General features: G+C 52.1%; 1 protein-coding gene across 1 annotated transcript; it reads left to right on the top strand.

Moving 5' to 3' along the window:
- The first annotated feature begins 5,845 nt into the window (after nucleotides 1-5,845).
- On the top strand, nucleotides 5,846-13,162 carry Lag3 (lymphocyte activating 3). The gene is made up of 8 exons (XM_005365340.1): nucleotides 5,846-5,903; nucleotides 6,135-6,290; nucleotides 6,769-7,053; nucleotides 7,614-7,877; nucleotides 8,249-8,524; nucleotides 12,092-12,328; nucleotides 12,593-12,723; nucleotides 12,992-13,162. Exons 1-8 carry the CDS (start codon nucleotides 5,846-5,848, stop codon nucleotides 13,160-13,162), a joined length of 1,578 nt encoding a protein of 525 aa, XP_005365397.1.
- The last annotated feature ends 6,199 nt before the right edge of the window (nucleotides 13,163-19,361 follow it).

Here is a 19,361-nt window from a genome sequence, read left to right as displayed (position 1 = left end):
CCCGGCCCCGCCATCCCCACCCCTCTCGTGCCCGCCGCGCCCGCCGCGGCCCGGTCCTCCCTCCCGTCGGAGAGCGGCGCGTCCCGCCTCCCGGGCCCGGTGTCCGTGCCGCGGCTCCAGGTCTCTTAACACTATGACCTCACCTTTCCTCCGCTAAGCGGTTTGGGATCCTCAAGTGTAAACAGGACTCTCGGGGGAGGCTACTCCTCGGCCCCTCCCCTCGCGGCCCGACCGTCTGTGCTCGTCCCCGGAGGGCTGCGCCTCTCCTGCACCCTCTTTTCTGCTCATCCTCATTCGTTCTCCCTCCACCACCGACTTCCAGTTTTCTCTTTATTGCCTCCCCTCATGTCGAATCCCTAAAAATCAAAAAGGTGGAGAGAATAGCCTTCGAAAAAGCCGAAGCTCAGCATCGCCTGACCATACGTCAAGCTGTCTGCTCTCAGCAGCTGCCTTTCCCGGCCTCATCCCTTTGCCCTTGTCTCTCTTCCAGCCTTACTCTAATTTCCCCAGGGATACTGCGGAGTGTCGCTTAGGGAAATTAATGCGGCCAAGCTTGGGGGCTGGGAGCCTTGTCTCTTTTTTTGGGGGGGGGGGAGGCAGTATCGTTCTGGAGGCTCAAGTGGAAGTGGGGGATCTAATAGCATGAAAGGCAGTGGGAGAGGGGACATGTGAGATTTGACAAGGTGTGCCTGTGTAGCCCTCCGGTGGGTTGTGCGGTGGCATGTGACTTCACTGAGTAGGCGTCTTTGTATGTCTGAGATCCAGCGAGTGTGTGGGACTGCCCGTGTCAGTTACATGTGTGCATGTGGAGCCTGAGATGTTCCGGAGGCATGATGCCGCTTTGTGAATGCCGAGTGGCTGGCTACACTGTGCTCCTGTGAGAGTGTGCCAGAATGCCCAAACATTGGGCCATGTGTCTCTAGAGCGCGTGGGCGCTCCCCTGTAGAGTTGGTGTTAGCCTGTCTGAGCTTGTGTACCCGTGTAGAGGTCAGAGAGCTGCTCAACACTGGCGGCAGGTCTCATACCCTCCTGGAAAAGAGATCATGGGAGGACAGTGACCAGAAGGACAGGACTCGGGAGCAGAGGGGCCAGTCCTGTGGACTTTGGTCTCTGGAAGTCTCCCTTCCCCTCACCCCTCCCTCAACCCCGATGGGAAACTCAGGCCAGGGCCTGACACAAGCTATGCTGACTTAGTCCCTGCCTGGCCCAGGATGTAAGGGAAAGCTCACCTGGTAGAACAAGTGCCAGATCCACCATGTGACAGAAATGACAGCAAAGCAGAATGAAGAAGGAACCTGCCTGGAGCCAGAGGGCCAAGCGTTCTTGTGCTCTGCTCTCCTAGAGGGAGAAGAGAGCCGAGTGTCCCCAGGCCGGTCATTTGGCACCAAGTCCCTCTTCTACCCCAGTCTTGTTCAAGAAAGGACACGTCCTTCTGGGACGATCTACTTGTGAAAACTCCGACCCACTTGGGATCCTGCACCCTAGAGTTGCGTACTAACATGAGATAAGATCATAGGATAACGTGTACCTGCCAAGGAGTGTGATGGGGGAAAAGCAGAGTCTGCATGGGATAGGAAGTCTCCTCTGTCCAGAGGGGCTTACCCACCGGAGCAGTTCCCTCTGTTGGGGCACCTGCTGGGATCTCAGGATGAAGGGGAGGACAGTGGGGGGGGAGGCTCTCTATAGGTAACACCCACCTTCCCATTCAGGCACAGACTTCGCTGTGCTGACTCCTTCCTATGTCTTTCTTTTACAAGACTTTCCCTTTATGCCCACTGAAAATGGCCACTTCTACTCACCCATCCCAGTGCATAGCCCATGAAGGTGGAGAGGAGGGGACACTGAAACTGTCCCGTTGGGGATAGGAACCGATGTGGAAACATGCTAGGGTGATCTTCACACCCCTGTGCTGCTTGGCCAAGTAGGAACGGAAGGATTAGGGAGACACAGACAGGGAAACAAAGGCCTCAGAAGCTGAAGGGGACGCTGGGAGGGTGCCCAGGGGAGAGAGTACTTAGGCAAAGGCCCCTGAGGAAGACAAAAGGCAGAGCAGGGCAGGCAGAGAGGGTGAAGGGGGTGGGGCATCGAAGCTGCCAGCAGATGGGGATTTGCTTTGTGGAGCTCAACTCTTAAGCCAGGAGAGGTCTGGAAGAACTTGACAGGGTGGGAGCTTCAGTTACCCTTGGCTGCTTGCTCCCCTTCCCTGTTTTCCAACTCTCCTTGGGTCTTGGGGAAGAAAGTCTGGTACCAGCCAATTACGGCCCTGAGGACTTGTGTTGTACCTTAAACTGTGACCACTCTTCACTCAGCACCTTTGACCTAGCTGCAGAGCTGGAGAAACAGACTGGAGGACTCAAGGTTGTGCACCCTTAGTGCTGAAAGGTGACCTTCTGCCTTGCAGGACCTGAAGGAAAAGAAGGAGAAAGTGGAGGAGAAAGCTGGCCGGAAAGAACGGAAGAAAGAAGTAGTGGAGGTGTGGAGACCGCAGGCAGAAGATGCTCCCACTTTGTCCCAACGTCCTTCCTACCTTCTCTTGCCTTCCTGGGGGTGTGGGGGTCCTGCCTTTCTCTTGATTCCCCCCTCATTCTTTCCCTACCCTGAGTCTTTTTATCACCCAGTGGGTGGCCACACTGCCAGCCTGACCACTCTCCTTGTCTTGGTACCCACAGGAGGAGGAGAATGGAGCTGAAGAGGAAGAAGAAGAAACTGCTGAGGATGGAGAAGATGATGATGAAGGAGATGAAGAAGGTAGGGAGGGGCAGGAGAGGCTGGGCTGGAAAAGCTAAGGCTCACAGGAGCAGAGGCAGGGAGCAGTTGAAGACCAGAAGTCAGGCTGAGGGGAACTATGGATTGGTTGTGGGTCTGTGCCCGGAGCCGCCCATCTTCCCCATTGACTTGTTTCTGGCTCTTCAGATGAGGAAGAAGAAGAGGAGGAGGATGAAGGCCCAGTGCGAAAGAGAACTGCTGAAGAGGAGGTTTGACTGGGTTGGGACCCGAGGGACTGTCAAGAACATAGCAGGGCCCTTTGGAGTCTGACCCAGGTCCTTGTGGCACAGGCAGGGGCTGGAGCAGGGCCAGCAGGAAGAGGGGGAGGTCCTCTTTGTACAGCAACCTCAACTCTTATCCTTTCCACAGGATGAAGCAGATCCCAAGAGGCAGAAGACAGAAAATGGGGCGTCGGCATGAGCCCCTGCCTGTGGGCTTGGGGATGGGAGGCCCCTCAGGTCCTGGAGGTGGGGCAGGAACACACACATACAGCCCCCCTTCTCCTGGCTCCCCGCTCTGGCTCTGCCCCAGAGCTGTGACCCTTGTCCTTCCACCCAGCTTCATTTCCATCTTTCCAGACACTGCTCCTCCACCCCCACTGCCATCGGTCCAGCTCCTGATCCGCCTCACCTGAGCTCCCCGCCGGCCCTCACCTGCCCCCTTGCATTCCTGTTCTTCCCTGCCTCCCTCACCAGCCCATCTGTCCCAGCCCCTTGCAAAGCCTGTCCTTACCCTCTGCACCCCCAGCCTCTCAACCTGCCCTTCTCTCTCCTGCCTGATCCCTGGGTCTCCCTCAGATCCCCTCTCAGACAGCGCCAGGCCGGGGTGGGGCCGGGGTTGGGGTCAAGCCCCGAAGCTGCCCCCCTCCCCTTTTTGTATAATTTAATAAAGAAACGGTCGCGCTTCTGTTTTTAACCTGTCTCCTGATTTCCCGTGGTCCACTCAGTGCCTGAAAGGGTAGAGAAGGGGTGGCTGACCCCATATCCGGATGGTAAAAGATACAACCAGCCCTCCTAGCCCTCCTGGATGGACTAGGAGCCCAAGGTCATCTTCTAGGGGCTTGACCTATGGTCTGTTTTGGGTGCCTGGGGATGTTTCTCCTCAGCAATGCACACTATCACGTTAACCCACACAAGATTTAGACACTGCTGAGCCCAGTGGAAACCTACTGGCTCGGTTGTGCTGAACCAGGCAGATAGAAACAGCTCTAGAAACAGGAAGTCCCGCCCCAAAGGGGAAGAAGCTGGCAGGCTTGGGTCTCAACCTAGGGTTTGAAAAGAACTACCAAGCAGGGACATGTTTTGACATGTGGGAAGTAGGGTCCCCTTAAGTCAAGCAGGGGATGGCTTCACAGTTACCTATCAGATCTGTCTCCTTGTCACCTCTGATTTTCTCAGCTGGATGAGCTAGCAGATTCCTCTAGTTCTGCCTCAGTTCCCATTATTTTAAAGCAGTATGGCTATGCAGCCCTGGCTGGCTTCAAATTCACAGAGAACTGCCTGCCTCTGCCTTTCAAGTGGGAGAGACTTCTGTTGCTTGTGGTGTTGTTGTTGACACAAGGAATACCTTGTGGCCCATGATGTCCCTGAATTCACTAGGTAGCCCAAGCAAGCCCAGAACCAGTTCTTCCTGCCCCTACTTTCCAAAATGTTGGGTCACAGTTCAGTACTGCCATTCCTGACTCCTCAGTTTTTTTCTCGAGTTTGCTCTGCTTCAAGATTTAGGCATTATTCCGTCTCCATAAACCCTTGCCTTCATTTTTTAGTACAGAATCATTAGGCAGGGGCAGCTTTGAAGACGGCAAAGTATCATATGGTCAGAGCTGGAGGGAACTATCTGGTGAACTCATCAGTTGTGAGTACCTGCTGCCCTTCCAGAAGACCCGAGTTTGGTTTCCAGCACCCAAGTTCGGCAGCTCACAAGCCACCTGTAACTGCAGTTCCAAGGAGTTTGACACCCTCTTCAGACCTCGGGGCAGCAATCACGATCACAGACACATAAGCAGAAATAAATCCTCAAAACGAGTATCCATTGTCATTCTCTTCCGAGAAGATGAAAAAAACCACTCCAGTAATGGAAATAGGATCAGGACTAGGGCATGCCTTCATGCCTCCTAACCCTGGCAAGTTATTGAATGCCTGTGAGCCTCAATTTCCTCTGTATTTTCACAAGTTGCTTTATGGAAAATGTATAATACTATAGGTAGCATAGACTGAAGATTACCACCATGTAGCTACTATACTGTGCCACCAAGCCCTTCCTTGTTAGATCTGCTAACTTGTGGTTGGGGGGTATTTCCTGTGTACCTGCCCAGGAGATGCGGCGTTCTCCTGGAACAAGTTCTTGGAAAGTTTATGGGAAAGAGCCCGTGAAGAAGAAAAAGTGACTGCGGGGACATAAGAGGCAGCTTAGAGATACAGCTGTCGTTCTAGGCAGACATGCTTGTCAGAGAACCCGAGAACCCGGGAGAGGGGGGCAGAGGGGGAAGAGGTGAAGAGGGGGCGGTGGGGAGACCCGGGTCTGAGGAAGTAAACAGGAGGAGTGCCACAACAGACGGAGGGCTCTGCTGCTGGGAAACAGCCCCCTCACACTTTCCACTGCGAATCGAAACCCTGAGCCCTGGGCTGGGGGGCGGGCAGTGGGGAAGGGAAGTGGGGAAGGTGGAAGGGAAGCAGAAGGACTTCAGATGCAGATGAGCATCCCAGCTCACTGCCTTGGCCTTGCCTCTACTCTGCTCTGTGCCCCAGCCCTGCCCTGTCCCAGGGGTGTGTCTCCCCCCCCCCCCCCCTTTACCGAGCGTGCTCTGGTTCCCGCCGGCTGGCCGTTGTCCCCCCCCCCCCCCCCGCCCCCGGGGGGGGGCCCCCCCCCCCCCCCATCTAGCCAGCTTCCTCTGGTCTCCAGCGGCTGGTCATTGGTCCTCCTCCCTCTCCAGACCACCCACCCCCTCCTGGGGGTCGTCTTTACCCTACATTCTTTCGCCCTGCCTCACCTCCCTCCTTGTAGAACTTCTGTTTTTCTTCTCCCAGGACCCCTTTCTGACCTCTCTTGGAGGGCTAGGGAGGCCCAGGCCATAGAGGAGATGAGGGAGACTCTGCTCCTAGGCCTTCTGCTTCTGCGACTGCTGTGGGCAGCTCCAGGTAAGATGGGGAGTGGGGAGAAGCCAGCAGGGGCCTCTGTGACCTGTCTCTTTAGCACCATGATGGGCTTCTAATGCCTTTTTTTAAAAGGACAATCCTTCCAATCCCAAAGCCACCTCCGTCTCCCCTTGACAGGGAGGAATTATATTTCTCTCTCTTGGAACGCCGAGGCCTTTCTCTATTCTCAGATCTCTTGACTCATAGCCCTTGGCCTCTCTGTTGCTCCACTAGCCGTGGTTTCAGAGCCTGGGAGAGAGGACTCCGTGGTGTGGGCCCAGGAGGGGGCCCCTGTCCATCTTCCTTGCAGCCCCCAGCTCCCCCACCGGAATCCCGACCTTCTACGAAGAGGAGTGGTCACTTGGCAACATCAACCAGATGGGTATGCACCCCACGGTCAGGCGACAGAACCTCTCAATCCAGTTCTAATGGCATTCTGATAAAACCCCATCCGATGGCCAGGCAGTAGTGGCCTTTAATCCCAGCACTCAAGACGCAGAGGCAGGTGGATCTCTGTGAGTTTGAGGCTAGCCTGGTCTGCAGAGTGAGTTCCAGGGACAGCCAAAAGCTACACAGAGAGAAACTGTATCGAAAAAGAAAAAAATCCAAGCCAGTTTTGTCCCCTCTGTGAGTCCCTCAGAAGCCAGTTGCTCGGCCTCTCCACACAGCGTTTTAGTGCCTTCTCTGCAATCTGCGGTCCATAGTCTGCCACCTCTCCAGTAGCAGATGGGATGACTGGGGGTGGGAGGGGGAGGCTGCTAATGGTCGAGTGCTCTCTTAGGCGGGTTGCTTTATCCTCAAGAGTGTGTTTAGAGTGTATCTCTTTACGGCTTTTTTCAAATTGCCTCGGAATTCCTCAATCTTATTTCCCACTCCGCCCCTGCCCTTGACCGTCTCAGGGGGAAGCCCTTGCCTGGGAGGTCGGCCCCCCATCGCTACACGGTGCTGAGCGTGGCTCCGGGAGGCCTGCGCAGCGGGAGGCTGCCCCTGCAAAGCCGCGTGCAGCTGGACGAGCGCCGCCTCCAGCGCGGGGACTTCTCGCTGTGGCTGCGTCCAGCCCGGCGCGCCGACGCTGGCGAGTACCACGCTGTGGTGCGCTTCCCGGACCGCACCCTCTTCTGCCGTCTCCGCCTGCGCGTCGGCCAGGCCTCGAGTAGGTGGGGCGGGACAAAGGGAGAGGGGCTGGGTAGCAGGTCCCCGTCGCCCCGAGACAGGAAGAGCCCTGGCCCTCCTGAGGGCCTCCAGAAGTGTTCAGGAAGGGGTGACCGCTTGATGGCAGGGTGGAAAGTGCCCCCTAAAATGCATGCCTCTAGGAGGGGGTGAGGGGGCTACGGAGAAACTGTATCACATACTCCAGCTCCTTCCTCCGCCCCCAACCTACAGCGGGAGTGCCCTCCCTGATGGAGGTAGAAGAGGGAGGGCGCCTCTTCTTTGGGGGTCTAGAGTGACTCATTTAAGACATCTATAGCTCATCCTCAGGCAAAGTCTGCCCAAAGAACAGGCCAAGTAAAGTAAGTGAAGGCAGGAGACAGAGGAGTCCTGGGTCTCTTGTTAAACATCCCAGGTTTCAAGTACTGAGCTGGAATGGGAGGCTGTAAGGATAATCTGAACACAGCGTCCCTGTTTCCATGAGTTTTTAGCTTGCTTGGGCTGGCTGCATTGAGAAAGTGTTTCCATCTAGTCCACTGATTGGTCCTTTTTACTTTCTCACAGTGATCGCCAGTCCCTCGGGACCCCTCAGGCCGTCTGATTGGGTCATTTTGAACTGTTCCTTCAGTCGTCCTGACCGCCCAGTCTCTGTGCACTGGTTCCAGGGTCAGAGCCGAGTTCCTGTCCACAAGTCCGCCCATCACCACTTAGCTGAAAGTTTCCTCTTTCTCCCACAAGTCAGTCCCCTGGACTCCGGGACCTGGGGCTGTGTCCTCACCTACAGAGATGGCTTCAATGTCTCTATCACACACAACCTCGAGGTTCTGGGTAACTCTCCCAAGCTGTCTTTACTCTTGACCCCTTTCTGCCGCCCACCTTTCCTGACTCATGGGCCCCCCAAACAGGTCCTCCGCTGCCGTGTCCCTTCAGATTGCCGTGTAGCAGTGTGAAAGCCCTTTCCTCTGTAGGAGTCTTTTTGCTGCCATCTCTACCCTAGTTTGTCCCTTGGCTGCCATCCTTTGGTATCCTGCTGGCTCAGCACAGTCTGCGTTTTCCAGCTTCCCTAGCCTGTCTGTTTCTTTGTGTGTTACTCCCGAGTACCTCCATCACCCTCTGCCTTCCTTCCTCGAAGTTCCTGCCCTCTGTCCCACTGCATACCCACCCCTGGGCACTGATCTTGGCGTTTCCTTTTCCCCCAGGTCTAGAGCCCCTAGCTCCTCTGACAGTGTATGCTGCTGCAGGCTCTAGGGTGGAGCTGCCCTGTCACTTGCCCCAGGCTATGGGGACCTCTTCTTCACTCACTGCCAAGTGGACTCCTCCTGGGGGAGGCTCTGAGCGCCTGGTGACCGGGAAGAGTGGCAGTTTTGCCCTTCGACTTGAGACTGTGGGTCTGGAGCAGGCTGGGACCTACACCTGTAGCGTCCATCTGCAGGGGCGGCAGCTCAGTGCTGTGGTCACTTTGGCGGTCATCACAGGTCAGCCGCAGGTGGGAAAGGAACAGCTTTTCCTCTTCAGGGGAGAGTGTTGTCAGAGACTGTGCGGATGGGCTCCATGATGCTGGGCCAGTCTACTCACGCATGATGTCTTCCCTTTTCAGCTTTTATGGGGGCGGGGGGGGGGGGACGAGCATATGATGGCTGCGTGTCCCTCAGCACATGTGGAGGTCACAGGACAACTCTGGAGTCAGTTTTTTTCCACCCACCTTTTTTCTGGGCTCTTGGGACTGAACTCGGGGTGCCAGGTTTGCCTGGTAAGCGCCTTTTCTTCTATGACCCAGACTGCTGTGGCTTAGGCTTAGGATGACTTTGAACTCCTGATCCTTCTTCCGCTTCCTAAGCACTGGGGGAGGGACAGACAAATACTACTGTGCCTGTCAAATTATGGGCTCATTTCTTGTTTTTTTTTTCTTCTTTTCGAGACAGAGTTTCTCTGTGTAACAGCCCTAACTGTTGCTGTCCCGGAACTCACTCTGTAGACTAGGCTGGCCTCAAACTCGGAGCCCCAGCCTCTGTGTCCCAGAGTGTGGGGGTTAAAGGCATTCACCACCGCCACGCCCGGTTAATGGGCTGTTTTTTTTCACCCCCACGATAAAACAAAAGAAAAAACAAAACCGAAACTGAAAATCTCCCCTTGACTCACAAAATAAAAATCCCACTTCTTTTCTAAGGGACTCCCCTACTCTGAGCTGTCAGAAGGTTGAGGAGTTAGAACAGTAGGTAAGAGTTTAAATGGTTCAAAGGAGGCAGCATATATTCTCAATTCCTTGCCTGCTTTTGGTCTGGGACTTGATTAAAGTTGTGCTAGTTGACCTGGATTCGGAAGGAGTTAATAAATCAGTCCCTAGTCAGCAAATATTTGTTAGGGTTTTCCAAGAGAATATAAAACAAAAACAGGCCAAAAAAAAATCAGAAAGTACGTGTTCAATGATTGGCAGCTACCAGCCACGATGATTAGCTGTGTCTGCAGTGGTCACCTGTGGCCATCAGCCACATAGTAGGTGCTTGGTAGTGTGCACTGGAGCCAGATGTGGTGGCACACGGCTGTAATCCCAGCCCCTGGCGGGAAGCTCAGGAATTCAAGTACGTAGTGAGTTCCCGACCAGCCTGGACTACTTGAGATCCTGTTTCAAAACAACAAACAAAGAAATATTGATTACATGACCAAGTAAACGAATTAACAAACAACATATCTCTAGGCTGTTAACCCTGAATCCCGCTCACCTTATCTATAACTCTGTCTGGACATATTATCTACCCCTCAGCTTCACTGGGAACCCCGTCTTTTCACGTCAGCCCTTTGCTAACTCAGTCTATTGGTAAGTCCACTGGAATTCCACACCCCCCTAACTCTTCTTTGCCGCACTCAGTCAGTCCTCAAAACCCACCCATACTTCTGCCCAATGCTAATGGCCAGTGTCTTACTGGCTAAATATCTGCGGCGCTGAGCTTGGCCTTGAACTCCTGAACTCTTGATCTTTGGGCCTCTACCTCCAAGTGCTGGGGTTACAAGTATGACCCACCACGCCTGGCCTCCGATGTCCCCCTCTTCTTCCTTCTTTACTTCCTTCTTTTCTCTTTTGACACAGAGTCTGATGTATCCCAGTTTGGCCTGAAACTCACTTCATAGTGGAGGATGGTCTTGAATTTTTAATTCTCCTGCTGCCATCTTCCAAGTGCTAGGATTATAGACAGACAAACAGCTACCACATCCAGTTTCTGTGGTGCCGGGCACCTAACCCAGGCCTTCATGTTGCCAGGTAGCTCTATCATCTGAGCTGAACCACCAGCCCTCCAGTGTTTTCTGAAAGATCAGCTGTGTTTAGCTACTCAGGGGGGACGTGATACTGTCATTCCTGCTTTACAGAGAAGGCGTGGTCTCAAGGTGGTACCACCGGGAGATGCTAGGCCCGGGTCTAAACTTGAACCGTGGATGTCTGTGTCACCAAGTCTCTCACATGCTGTGCTCAGCAGGGTGCAGGCCCTTCGCCATTTGCCAGCTACCACCCTATTTCTAGTCAGCTTTGAGATGCTCTGCTTGTGCATCCAACAGTTGGTTACTTGTTCTGTGAACATTCAGGAAGGGGTCATGATGTCCCCTCAGAGGCACGGAGATGGTGTTACTGGGGTGAGCAAAGTGATTGAGGCAAGGGAAGTTGTTGGGAGTGCTGGCGCTAATCCACCTGACTGATCATTGAGAGTCTGAGCGTTGTAGAAAACAGTAAGCTTGTGCTCATGTGTTTCTGTGTGAGTATGCACATGTGCGGTGTCAAAGGAGATAAAAAGAAAGTGTTGGATTCCCTGGAGCTAGTGTTACAGGCGATTGTGAGCTGCCAGGCGTAGGTGCTGGGAACTGAACCTGGGTCCCCTGGAAGCACAGTTAACTCCGATAACTTGATAAGCCCTGAACCATCTCTTCCTTTTTATTTTATTTAAAAATGTATTTTATAAGGCCAGGTGGTTGTGGCATATTCCTTTAATCCCAGCACTCAGGAGGCAGAGGCAGGCAGATCTTTGAGTCTGAGACCAGCTTGGTCTACAGAACAGAGCAAGTTCCAGGACATCTAGGGCTATACAGAGAAATCCTGCCTGAAACAAACAACAACAAAGGTACGGGTAGCGGTGTCATACGCCTTTAATCCTAGCACTCTGCAGGCAGAGCACGAGGAGGATCTCTGAGTTTGAGGCCAGGGCTGTAATACAGAGGAACCATGTCTCAGAAGAAGAAAAAAAAGAAGGAAAGAAAAAGAAAAATTTTATTATATGTGTATGTATATTTTTTTGGACTTGTACATCTGTGGCTGATGTCCCCAGAAACAGGAGGGGTCATCAGCCTCCTAGATCTGAGTTACAGACACAATTATGAGCTGCCAAGTAGGTACTGGGAATCAAACTTGGGTTCTCTGGAAGAGCAGCAAGTACTCTTAATCACTGAGCCATCTCTTCAGCCTTGTTTTCTTTTAAAACCAAGGTCTCCTGTAGCTCAGCCTGACCTTGAATCCAATGTGTACTGGATCTTTAACTTCTGATTTTCTAGTATCCACACCCAGTTTATGTGGCGCTGGGGACTGGACCCGGGGACTTCTGTATTCTGGGGAAGCATTCTGTCTGCTGAGGGTCAGCCCCAGCATGGATAATATTGCTCATGTGGCCTTCAGTACCAGTTTGAGTTGAATATAATGTCTGAAGTGTTGGGAACATTTTGAGCAGGGGAAGCAATCAATCTAGAGTGCTGTTTTAAGATTCCTGTCGCCAGGTGGGACGTCCCTGTGATCCCAGTACTTACAAGATAGAGCCAGAGGATCAGGAGTTCAGGGTTATCTTTGGCTGCCGTAGTAAGCTCAAGGCCAGTTTGAGCTATTTGAGACCCCGTCTCAAAAACATAAACAAAACCAGAGATAAATGTAGTCACGTCCTGTGACCTCTTCCCTTGAGGTTTTCCCAATCAGATCGCCAATGAGAGTAAGGTGACAGAGATGTGGGATTGTAACTTTGATAACCAAGGGGTCAAGATCCCCACAAGAGTTCTTTCTTCTAATTTTTCAGTGACTCATCAGACCTTGGGGTTACCTGGCTCCCTGGGAAAGCTGATGTGTGAGGTGACCCCCGCATCTGGACAAGAAAGATTTGTGTGGCGCCGCCTGAACAATGGCTCCAGGAGTTCTCCAGGCCCCGGGTTGGAGATACAGGAGACCCAGTTCCTTGCTGAGCCTTGGCAATGCCAGCTTTTTCAGGGACAGAAGCTTCTTGGAGCAGCGGTGCACATCGCAGAGTCTAGCCCAGGTCGGAGGCTCCAAATATCGTGACCCCCAACTCCAAAGCCGTCACCTTGGTCATCTCCCAAGTCCTGTACCCCCACCTCTTCCCCTTCCCAGTCAGCGACCTGACCTCGAGCTCTCCAAGCCTGACCTGTTTCTGTCCTTAGCTGAACGATTCTGGACAAGGCCCTTAAACTCTCTGACCTCATTGTATCTGTGAAGGATGAGGGTGTAGCGCGTGTCCTTTTTCATCCCCGACCCTAAGTCTAATCCTGTGCTTTCTTCATAGGTGCCCGCAGTGCAAGAAGAGCCTCAGGTGACCTTAAAGGAGACCATCTCTTTCTCCTTCTGATCCTCAGCACTTTCTCACTGTTCCTCGTGGTGACTGGGGCCTTTGGCTTCCACCTATGGAGAAGACAGGTGAGCCAGGGACACAGTTCCCTCTCCTCAGAGTGCTGTGCGGGACCTCTTCCTTGAGGAAGATAACCATGATGAATTCTGAATATACTCCCAGCGCCCTTGTACTGGGAATACCTTAGGGCTAGAAAGTTTAAAGGGGCCAAAAGGAGACCCTGAGCCAGATGGGGAAGGCTGGAGAAAAAGCGGTAGGGTCAGGATTTGTCCTGTTCCTTCTGTCTCCTTCCTCTCCTCCTTCGTCCTCCATTGTCCTCTCTGTCTCTCCCCACAGTGGCTACGGAGAAGATTTTCTGCCTTAGAGAACAGGATTCCCCCACCTCCCAGTCTGAGTAAGACAGAGGAGCTGGAGCGAGACCTGGAGATAGAGATAGAGATGGAGCAGGAGCCAGAGCCGGAACTGGAGCAAGAGCCCCAGCCAGAGCCAGAGCCCAGGCAGCAGTGACCTGGAGCTGAATGGCCAGCAGATCTCAGCAGCTCCAGCCAGAATAAACTCCCTGTCAGCAGCAGCAAGCCAGAGTCTGACTCTTTCTTGTCCAGGGACGGTTCCTGTCTTTCCCAGCCACTGGGGGCTCCCTTCTCCCACTCCAGCCGCCCAACCTACTTTTCCAGCCAATCTTTCTCCTCATTCCCTAGGCTGTCATTCCCTCTTCTGTTGCTTGCCTCGTTGTTTCTCTTCTCTGTTGCTCCCTTTCTCCCGAGCAATCCCTTTCCCCCACTAAAGCTCCAGAGATCGCCCACGTCTTTTCCGTAGCCCTTTCTCCATGTTCTACCCACGTTTTGTTGGCTGTCCTGGTCTCCTTTATATGCTTGTCCCTTTTGCCCGACAGCAAGCTCAGCTGTACCTCAGCATTGTGCTTAGACTCCTAACTACAGTGACGGGAGACACAGGCAGACAGACACGCACGCACGTGCACACAAGTCAGCCATGTGAAGTCCTCCAGGAGATGGGGGCCCCCTAATCTTCCTGGGTAACCAGCTGACGTTGCTACCTCTGCCCCATCCCCCATGTTTGTCATCCCTGGGTGACTTTTCTGGTCCCAGACATGATAACACACTGCCACCTAGTGGCCACTGCTTGTCACAACCCCGAGGAGGGCCTCAGACCAACTGTCGCAGGCCTGACATCTAACTCACTGCAGCAGGCAAGATGGAGCAAGCATGCAGGTGTGCTTTCTGGGTGTGCAGCACCGAGTGTGCTCACAGAATCTGTCACATGTCTTATTTATCCTGCAGAAGATGGACTAAACAATACAAGTTGCAGGAAATACATCCCTGGTCCTGGCAAGGTTATAACCCAAGTATGACAACGGAAAGGCTCTAAACAAAGTCTGTAGGTTGGGATGGAAACAACCCACGAGGCAGCTGGGTATTGCTGCAACCGTGGGAGTCAGAGTCCTGGATTCTCACTCTCTTACTGCTGGTGAGGCTGTTGCAAATCTCTGAGCCTTTTGTTTTCTAGCCTACTAATTAGGACAATGGCCAGGTACAGAGGGGACAGAGACAGGAGCATCCCCTTGGGTCCAGGAGTTTGGACAAACACTGGTAACATGAGACCCCATCTTTAACATAATGGATGTAGCCGGGCAGTGGTGGCGCACGCCTTTAATCCCAGCACTCGGGAGGCAGAGGCAGGCGGATCTCTGTGAGTACGAGACCAGCCTGGTCTACAAGAGCTAGTTCCAGGATAGGCTCCAAAACCACAGAGAAACCCTGTCTCGAAAAACAAAAACAAAAAACAAAACAAAACAAAACAAAAAACATAATGGATGTAGAGGTGCCTGCCTGTAATTCCAGCATGTGAAAAAGTTGTCTACCTAGTAGGTTTGAGGCTAGCCTAGGCTACATCAGACCCTACCTAGTAAATTTGAGGCCATCCTGGGCTACATTAGACCCTACCTAGTAAGTTTGAGGCCAGCCTAGGCTACATCAGGTCCTGACTCAAAAATAAATTAATAGACAGAGTGGCAGTGGGGCACACCTTTAATCCCAGCACTCTGGAGGCAGAAGCAGGCAGATCTCTGAGTTTGAGGCCAGCCCAATCTACAGAATTCCAGGACAGTTGGGGCTACACAGAGAACTGTCTCCAAAAAAAAAACCCCAAATTAATTAATTAGTTAATTAATAGAATCCTGGGCGTGGTGAGGAATGTCCTAATCTCAACACTTGGGAGGTAGAGGTAGGGAGATCTCTGTGAGTTTAAGTCCAGCCTGATCTACATGGTGAGTTCCAGGATAACCAGGGCTACACAGGGAGACACACAAACATAGGGTAGAGGAGCATGCCTACAAGCTTGGTGACCTGATTCACCAATGCCTGGAACCCACGTAAAGAAGGAAGAAACAACCAATTCCACGAAGCTGTCCTCTGAATTCCACACGCAGCCACCTCCATATACACAGCATGTGCATGTACATAATAATAAATAATAATAATAATAATAAATAGTATTAAGTAAGACAGTGATAGGGGCTGAGGAGATGGTTCAGCAAATGCAGGGCAAGCCCGAGGACCTAGGTTCAGATCCGCACCACCCCTATTAAGACCCTTTAGGACTTCACTTTACAGTGTGCTCATTCTTGTCCCTCCTTCCTGTGCCACTGAGTTCCCACAGTGACAGCGCTATAGTTCCAACCACGATCCCGAGTCTCGGGACCTCAGACTGCTCTAAATGGCTCATTATTCAGGCTTCGGGGCTCCCCCTCTCTATGACTTAACACAAAGTAATAGCTCTACTTTTCGTTCTCCGTCCCCACGTCTGTCCCTTGTGTCTCCATAGAGACAGAGATCTTCAGCCTCCTGTTTGCGCACAGACACCTGGGAGGGTGTTTATGCCACGGGGAGCCTCCTGCAGGTGTGGCGCTCAAGCCCCTGACAAATAGGGTTATCTGAGGGCAACCCCTGCCAGGAACTCCTTATTCACCACAGGGAGAGGTCTCAGCCTTGACCCAGAGACAGCTGCTGAGGTGACTTCTCAGCAGCCCTGCCTCAGACCCTCTTTCCATGGTCTCAGTGGAAGCCACCATATTTTCACGGGGCAGGGGTTTCCTGGAAAGTTCCGTGGGTGGCGTTTTTGCTTTGTACTAGGTAATAACCTATGCCCTTTGGGTTTATGAGAGTTGTCACAGGTTCACTGGGGTTCATGCAGGGACTTCCCCATGTTCTTTCATGAAGGGAACAGAGGCAGAATAGAGGACCACCTTGTTCCTCTGTCTCACGTAAAAGGGAGAGGAGCTAAGGCCTTGTGGATCACAGCGCTGTGCTCTGGGGACTTTCTCAGCGGTGATGTTCCCGCTAGCATTCCCTCCTCACAAAGCCCCACCCTCTAGCCAGCAGGGTAACTTCTAGCCCTGTCTGTGTCCTCTTAATGTCTCTGGGAGCTGTATTAATTCGTTAGGTGTCCCTGAGTGATTGTTCATTTATTTCCGTTTTTTATGGCATTGGGGATGAACCTATCAGTTCATCTAGAAACTGGTGCTCTGGCCCGGGAGCCTGGAGAGGAAGGGTTGTGAGGAGACATTTGCAGGGAGATTTAGGGAGTGGGTGGGGAGTCATCTCAGAAGCAAAGTGTGCATATTATAGCTATCTATTGCTACATTTAAAAAATCACCCCCAAACTTAGGAATCCTCCCTCTCACGGCCAGAAATCAGGCTAGCTGAATAGTTCTGGTACAGGCTCTAAGGTGTGGCCAAATCCGTGGTCAAGAGTAAGCGTGGCCTGGGCTGAGGGATCTGTTTCTTAAAAGACTCACTCAGGTGGCCAAGGGCCAGAGGCCCTTTAAGGCCCCTTCAGTGCCATGGCAGCTGGCTCCCGTGTGACTGGCAGGAAGGATAAGACTAAAGCAATCCGGCTCATCATCTGATCTTGGAAGTGATAAGCGGCCACTTCTGCCCTTGTCTGCAGATCACACAGGCCAGTTGTGATCCAGTATAGGAAGGGGCAAGATAAATATGTGAACCAGGGGAAGTGGGATTGTTGGGACCACTTATAGCCCAGCTATCACGAGCTAGCGGTGCTTGGTTGACAGACAGCCCAAGAGAGGGGAGGGGCATTATCATCCATCCCTGGCCTTCTCAAGGGCCTGGGAGTCTCCTCCACCGTCAACTGTCCAGATGTGCTGGAGGCTGATGAAAGTCGAGCCTGTCAATCAGGAGGCTAGCCTGTAGACATTCAGGCCTTTAGCCGCTGCTTCTCCCACTTCTGAACTGGTTTATTGGTCTCCGTGGGTCAGAATCAAACCAGAGAATTTTCTGCCCTATATCCCCAGCCAAGCTGAGGTGTTGGGGTTCAAATTTGAGCCCCTGCTGTGATCTTTCTGCAGACTAGAACAAAGGGCCTAGACTTCCTTCTGAGCCCCACCCGAAGATGGAGTCTTTTCTTTAAAGGGAATGAGGTTGGGGTGGGGTAGGTTCTAGCAACCCCACTGTGGCTGACAGTTTCTCCAGAGTCACAGGTGTCAGCTGGCTGAGCCTCGGCTGAGCCCCGAAATGTGTCACCCCTATCTTCTCATGGCTGGAGGAAGCCTGTGGGACCCCCCAGAAAGTGGCCATGGGGCTCAGGAAAATGTGGCCGGGGTGGAGGTGGAATTGGTCTTCCTAGGTACAGCTTCCAAAAAGGTTAAAAAAAAAAAAAGGAAAGCCTCTTGTAACCCCATCTAGGCCCTCGCCCATGCCCACCCGGTAGCTCTCTTACAAGAGTGTTTGTGGCACAGCAGATGGTCGCGTAAGGAGGTCACCACAGGCGGCACCTGGCGCTCCACTTCTCCAGTGCAGTGGTCTCTAGAGCTGTCGGCAGCCTCTCTCACATAATGCCTGGGGCGGGGGCGGGGCGGGGGAGGGCGTGGGCTTCCCTTCTCTCCCTTTGGTTACCTCCCCATCTTTTAGCCAGGAAGCACAGAATCCAAGCAGCAAAAATAGCTCCCACCAAGAACTCGAGTTTACCAAAAACACGTGAGAGGATTTTCTACAGTTTTACCTCAGTGGGCCTGAGGATTGGACCCAGCATCTCATACGCACGGGGAAATGCTCTTCCGCTGAGCTGTCTCCAGATGTATTTATTTATTCATTTGTTTCGAGGCAGTGTCTAACTAGGTAGCACAGGTTGGCCTGCAACTCCTATTCTAGCCTGAGTCCCCTAAAACCTGGGATTACCTGTGAGCTACCAATCCCGCTTCTATTTTTTAGCTGATCTATCGAAACATTAAAAATGCGTTTATTAAGCTGGGTGTGGTGCTACAGGCTTTTAATCCAGCACTCGGGGGGCAGAGTTGGCCAAAATCTGAGTTTGAGGCTAGTCTGGTCTACAGAGCGAGTTCTAGGACAGCCAGGGCAACTCAGAGAAACCCTGTCTATTTTGTCTCTTTAAAGACTTTGTTTTATTTTTTTAAATTATTTTTTTCTATAACTGCCTATACCCATTTTCTTAAGCCTACATACATTTTTTTAAACACACTGTGACCTGTTTAGAGTCTTTTTTTCCTAAATCTGTCTTTATTGTGTATTTTTTATCATTTTCTGACCAGGGGAGTTTTTAAAATGCTAAATGGGCATGACCAGGATCAAAACTGAGGCTTTGGGTGTTGACTTTCCAACATGGCAGAGGTAGATTCATCACCCACTCTGGGAGCCATGCTCACTGCCCCAACTCCAGAGATGCAGCAGGTTCACATTGCCACCAAGAATCCCACCGCTGCCACCAAGCAGCTTGTAGCACATGGCCCACAAACCCCATTCAAGAGCCCCATAGCAGGACCTCTTGTTCCTTCTGCCAGCATCATCTAGGAAGAAGCTGTCTCTTAAAGGAGCCACACATCTGTTCACTGCCAGCAAACAAAGCCTATCTGAAAAAAATGCAGCTATCAAGAAACTGTGTTTGACCCCCATTTTTGTGGATTTAGAAGCCCTCTTTTTTTTTTTTAAAGCCTTTTTAGGTCTTACGTGGCTCCATGCCCCATGTTGGGTGCCATTTTTAACTGGAAGCTCCTCTTCTACCCACCAGTCCCAGAATATCTACCCTGAAGCTTAACATTAATTTCAATCTGTTTAGCTGATGCCTCAGGCTTATTACTAACTAGCTTTTACATCTTAAATTAACTCATTTCTATTAATCTATATAATGCCACACGTCTGTGGCATTTTCTCACATCTTGCTTCTCCAGCAGCTACTGGCATCTTCTAGACTCCGCCTTCTCTTCCCTTTATCTTTGCTAGGATTTCCTGTTTGCCTCTATTCTGCCTGGCTATTGGCCAAATCGGCTTCTTTATTAATCAATGGTGATAAAATATTTTCACAGCATACAAAAGGGCATCCACATCACAAGATAGCTTTGAATCTATGATAATCCTCCTGCTTCAGTCTTATGAATACTGAGATTACAGGCATGAACTGACATATCTGGTTCTCAGTCCAGTTTGTCTTTTGTGTATGTGTATGATGTGTCTGCTTGTGTGTGCAGTGTATATGTCTGTGTGCCTGCTTATGAGTACAGTGTGTGTGTGTGTCTGTGTGCCTGCTTGTGTGTGCAATGTGTGTATGTGTATGCCTGCTTATGTGTCTGTGTGCTTGCTTGTGTGTGCAGTGTGTGTGTCTGTGTGCCTGCTTGCTTGTGTGTGCAGTATGTGTGTGTCTGTGTGCCTGCTTGCTT

This window comes from Microtus ochrogaster, unplaced genomic scaffold (genome assembly GCF_000317375.1).
Source record: "Microtus ochrogaster isolate Prairie Vole_2 unplaced genomic scaffold, MicOch1.0 UNK1, whole genome shotgun sequence".
In the NCBI taxonomy this organism is placed as follows: domain Eukaryota; kingdom Metazoa; phylum Chordata; class Mammalia; order Rodentia; family Cricetidae; genus Microtus; species Microtus ochrogaster.
This window is presented reverse-complemented; position numbering and strand designations above follow the sequence as displayed.